A 5,123-nucleotide genomic window follows, 5' to 3' on the forward strand; every position below is an offset into this window, starting at 1 on the left:
CAACCTAGTTTAACCAATTAATTATGCACTTTGATTTATTATTAAATTGGGCATTAAGTACTTTTGATGGATCGGTGCTTCTGGTTTTTATATTCTCAAGTCAAATGCTACGTTTGAAAATGGATGAGTGTAGATTCACACTCTTCTAATTACTGATATTTTATCACCGAATTCAACTTTACTTCTTGTGAATCGAAGTGATGTTCTCATACCAAACTCATCTAGCTAGTCTTATGTTGATGTTTTTAAATAATGAATATAACTCGTATATTGAAATACTTATGATATTATAAACCCTAAGTTAGCAAGGCGTTTGTAGCTCCAGTGGTTAAGAGCATTTGTCTATAGATTATAGGTTCGATTCCCTCCTCTCTTAATATCGCTTGTATAAAAAAAAAAAAAATCTAATATTGTCAAAGAAAAATGAAATCCTAAGTTATCAATACATAATCATAATACATAAACTGAGGAAATAAAAAAAGAAAAAAAAGAAAAAGACATTCCGCTGCCAGGAGTCGAACCTGGATCAACAATTATCCATTTATGAGCATTGCTACAGCGGATTTGGTGTTCATTAAAAGACAGAAAACTATATAAACAATTCTAACCCAATGAATATAAGCGGAAAGATATAAATAAAAAGAAATTCCGCTGCCGGGATTCGAAACCGGATTAACAATTATCCATTCGTGAGTATTGCTACAGCGGACTTCGGTGATCATGAATAGATTAAAAGATTATATAAACAAAGTTTTGGAGCCAAAGAGCCCATCAATTTCGGTTTTGCCAAAATGAGGTGGGCTGAGGAGCTGGGCCTTGGAGGTCTTAGGTGTGTGTATGTGAAACTTCTTCTTCGTTCACAATTTCCCGCCAAAACAACCTTTCCAAATTGAAAGAGAAACTCGAGATTTTCCAACAACCACAACGCATAAACCAAACAAGAGATTGAAAATTTCTGGAGAGAGAGAGAGAGAGAGAGAGAGAGAGAGATGGAGGTGAAGAAAGCAGGGGCGTCGTTGGATTCGGTGATCTCAGGGTTCAACCGTCGGATCGCGGAGCTTCAAGACCTCGTCATTGGGCGAAACAGTAAGACCCGACCCGACCCGACCCAACTGCTACTCTGCTTTATTCAATTTCTCTAATCCCAGGCGTCTATCTGAGCTCTGAAATGTCCCCGTGGCAGTGTATCCGGCGAGCAGCGTCACCGATTTGTCGGCCGTTGACGCCGCAGTGAAGGCCATGGAGCTTCAGGTTCAGGCCATCAAGGACAGCCTCCGCGACGAAACCCTAGCCATCCCCAAAGCCAAAGTACCCCCCTTCTCTCCATCTCTCTCTCAAGTTTTCAATATTCGAAATATGAATTTTAAAAAGGGGAAATTAAAAAATGAAGTAAAATTCTTAATCTTGCAACTAGGAAAGTAAAAGAATGAAATTTGATCATCTGGGTGCGTTTGGTACATATTTTTCTTGTAAAATTCTCAGTGAATTACAATTAGATGTTATAATGTGATGGCAGAAACTCATCGATGCGGCGGTGAAGCAGCAAAAGAAATTGCAGGACCTGTCAATTTATGTGCCCTCACATATTCCTGAAAGAATGTCTATGTTCGGTTTGGATACTAATAGATGGTAAAACAAATTTCTCAGGCATCCATATGGATTAAGTAACTTTGGTTTGAGTTTGAAGTTTATTTGCATTTGACAGCTAGAGGATTTGTGTTGTGTTGTTTGTTTCAGTTTATTCCCAGAAGGCTCTCAACAAAACACCGGTTTCGAGTCGTTGAAGCTTGAGGAAGTGCCAGCAGCACTACCTAAGGTAATAAATGATGTGCAGAAAATTGCTTAGTGTTTCTTAAAGAGTGGCCCTTTTCTTCATACTATTGGTGTATTGCTTAGGGTTGGGTACTATCATACTAAGATTGGATTTTTTTCGTTCCTCTGTGCCCTTGGGAAATGATGTGCACAAAATGATAATGGAAGACTGTTGCTCATTTCTGTAGCTAGTTTGTTCTCGAACCATCTTTTGTTTTATATTTCAGATACCGTAGGAGGGTCATCTGTGCTTTCTGTTTTTGTTAATTTCAGGAGAAAAAGGGTCGTTCCACTCCACCACTGTGGTTCATAACTGCTGAAGAGCTGGATTCCCTGTCAGGGTGAGTGAACTTTTCTTAATTTCTCTTACTTTATTTGTTAAGAGCACGTCCCATCTTCACTGTATGCTTTTGAAAACAAAAGCTTACTTACAAGATAGGTGCGTTCACATCTGAGTTGGGCATAGGCTGTCCAAATGGGACATCTCAAAATCAAGTTGTATAAATGTGACATAGAGCTCTAGTAATTGTGTAAATCTATGAGGTCGAACTCCTACATGTACAAACAAGTAATAGTATTGGACTTAAGCCTTGTCTCAAATGGTTTACAAGTAAAGTTGGCTGTCACGTACGTCTTCTTCTAATTCCAGAGTAAAAATGAGTTAGATGACTTGTCACTGTCACATCTTCTTCGAATTCCAGAGTAAAAATGAGTTAGATGACTTGTCTGTCGACCTGATCTTAAAGTACTATACATCCACAAACTACAGACATTTCCTTTGTTGGGAACAAAAAGCTTCCCCCTAATATGCAAGTATGCAAAACAAAAACAAAAAAACACAACGGGAATAAAATTGATGAAAAGCAAGAAATATGGCAATGCTAAAAAGGATTTAGAAGGTGTTCTCTTTCCATCATCATACATAATACTATCCTTTCTTTTTCATTGAAGAATGTTCCACCACTTCAAAATCTCTAACTCATGTTGCACCACTTCAAAATCTCTAACTCTTTCCAGCTATGATACACATACTATAACAATGAAGGTTTCCAATTTGAAACATAACTTTCTTTGTGTTGCCTTGGCATATAAGAGAATATGATAGCTAGTAATTCAATAGAACTGTGATATATATTGGGTAATCCGATATTGTCTCCTTTTAATTTTTCCCCAATTTTCTTTCCATGGTGGGTAGGTGATGGAAAATGAGTTCTTTGGTATCTAGTCCGTATTATTCACGTCATTTGCTTGCTCTAAGTATTTTTAGCTGCAGATACATGAGAGGAAGGCTTACTGTAGAAAAGATCAATGCAGCTATCAATGACATGGCAACATATGCTGAAGCAAATTCTCAGCTTATATCTGCCCCGAAGAAGAGGGTTTATGCTCCATCTCTTTGAGTTTTTGGTTTGTACATTAATGCTATTGCACAGGTCTCACTCTGGTGACCAATTATCATGCAGGTGGCAGGAGATAGTTGGGAAAAGGCCCTGGTAAGTGAACTTATAGGCTTTCAATGTTCTGGGGTTCCATTGGTGGCCAATTGGGCCCATGGGTTACAAAGTGGGAGATAGCTCTCTCTCATCATATAAGCCTCTCCATCCTTGGAGGTGGGAATTGATCCCAGGTTAAAAGGGCATGCTTACTTCACTTTTCTCAGGATTGAGGGCAGGCCACCTCATATTGTGTTGCTTACTATGCACTCTTCGAAATAAATATATAAAAGAAGAAGAGAGAAATAGCAATGTCCTTTCCTCTGTCCCGTTCCAACACCATTGTGTTTTCTTTTGGTTATAAATGATGCGTCCAGTAGGGTTTTGGAATATGGGACTCTGTGATCTGTATTACCATTTCAGTCAACGGGCATGTGGGCTGTCACTGCTGCTTAATTAGTCATATTCCTGATCATGGCATGTAATTGCTTACTTATGCCTTAGTATTCAATACCCACCCTAAATTGTGCAGGAACTGAGAGATATTGCAATGACAGAAGCAGTAAAGGGAAAACACTTCTTTCTCGAAACTGACATGAAAGGACCAGCCTTGAAGCCTGACAACACTGGAAAAGCAATACTAACTGTAAGTCTGTGCCTTATCTTTTATTTTTCAAAATTTTGTGATGTGAAAAACTAAAAAAGAAATTAGGAAAAAAAAATATCATAGTTCAATTAAGAAAACTACACTGGTTTTTTACTTAACTTGAGTAAATATATTACCTTCCACGGTTCATGAACTACAAACTGAATATTTTATAATTTGTACAAATTACCCGGTAATTGTATCAAGCTGCTGTACTTGATTTCTGTTATCTTTTTTAGTTGAGACAAATGGAGTTAGCTAGTCATATATGTAAGATAATCCTTGAGTATGATTTAGTTAATGGCTACATTCTCTTCTAGCAAAGAGGTCTTAAGTTCAGATCCTACCTTCTGAATAAGTGATTAAACAAAAAGAGTTTCTGTGCTATATCCACTTGGAAGATGATGGCTTGACAAGTGCAAGGTTTTGCAATGGCATTTCTCTTACATGCCTTGTTACTTATGTTCAGTTACTTGAGTGAATAAAATTGAATCCTTGTGCATGCTGCATTACAGGTCCTTCGTCACCTTGGTCGTGTAAGCGAGACACGGATTGGGCCTCATCGAGTGATCATTCTTTTGAAGCGTCATTGACAGGGCCTGCTTTTTCAAAGAACTGGCTGTTTGGTTCTTAATCCGTTTCAGATTTGAACAAAACTGCAAGTTCTTACATTGCTTCCAAGTTAATTCTGGCCTAACAATGTGTGGAACGTTGGAAATGGCAAGGAGCCGATGAGCTTTTTAGGCTGTGCTCAATTGGTTAAACTTATTTTTGATAGTTATGAAAATGCTGGCTATTGGAGCTTTTTGTGAAGATCTTTCATTGATCTTGACATTACCACAATGTATTTCATTCTTGATCTCATGCTATATGTAATATAACGGTGAAGGAAAAGTCTTACCCTTATCAATAATTATGCCAAAATCGATGAAGCGACAGTAATACAACTAGAATACTCATACATTCGGCTTATGGTTGAATTGGTTGAATTTTTGATAGACTAGTATGTCTGCATTCCTTACGCTTTTATAGTGAAAAAGAATGCTACGTATAGTCAATACTAACCGTTTCTGCTAAGACTGCTCAAGGTGTGGTCAATTGGTATTAAATTAAAACTTAGGATGATTAAATGTATATACATGATATATGCCTAAGCTTCCATGGTTCACATGCTTTGTGTGTGCATATTGTACATACATGATATTTGCTCGTATTGTTGACGTACTAGGTAT

At 37.7% G+C, this 5,123-nt stretch overlaps 1 protein-coding gene across 1 annotated transcript; it reads left to right on the forward strand.

Annotated features, from left to right (window-relative positions):
- Positions 1-817: 817 nt before the first annotated feature.
- Positions 818-4,871, forward strand: LOC103331717 (spindle/kinetochore-associated-like protein). The gene is made up of 9 exons (XM_008234363.2): positions 818-1,086; positions 1,184-1,308; positions 1,517-1,629; positions 1,738-1,816; positions 2,086-2,153; positions 3,086-3,191; positions 3,276-3,305; positions 3,778-3,891; positions 4,407-4,871. The coding sequence occupies exons 1-9, from the start codon at positions 990-992 to the stop codon at positions 4,482-4,484; spliced, it is 810 nt and encodes a 269-aa protein (XP_008232585.2). The 5' UTR covers positions 818-989; the 3' UTR covers positions 4,485-4,871.
- Positions 4,872-5,123: the final 252 nt, after the last annotated feature.

The sequence above is a fragment of the Prunus mume genome, linkage group LG5 (assembly GCF_029339155.1).
Source record: "Prunus mume cultivar Tortuosa linkage group LG5, ASM2933915v1, whole genome shotgun sequence".
Taxonomy (NCBI): Eukaryota; Viridiplantae; Streptophyta; class Magnoliopsida; order Rosales; family Rosaceae; genus Prunus; species Prunus mume.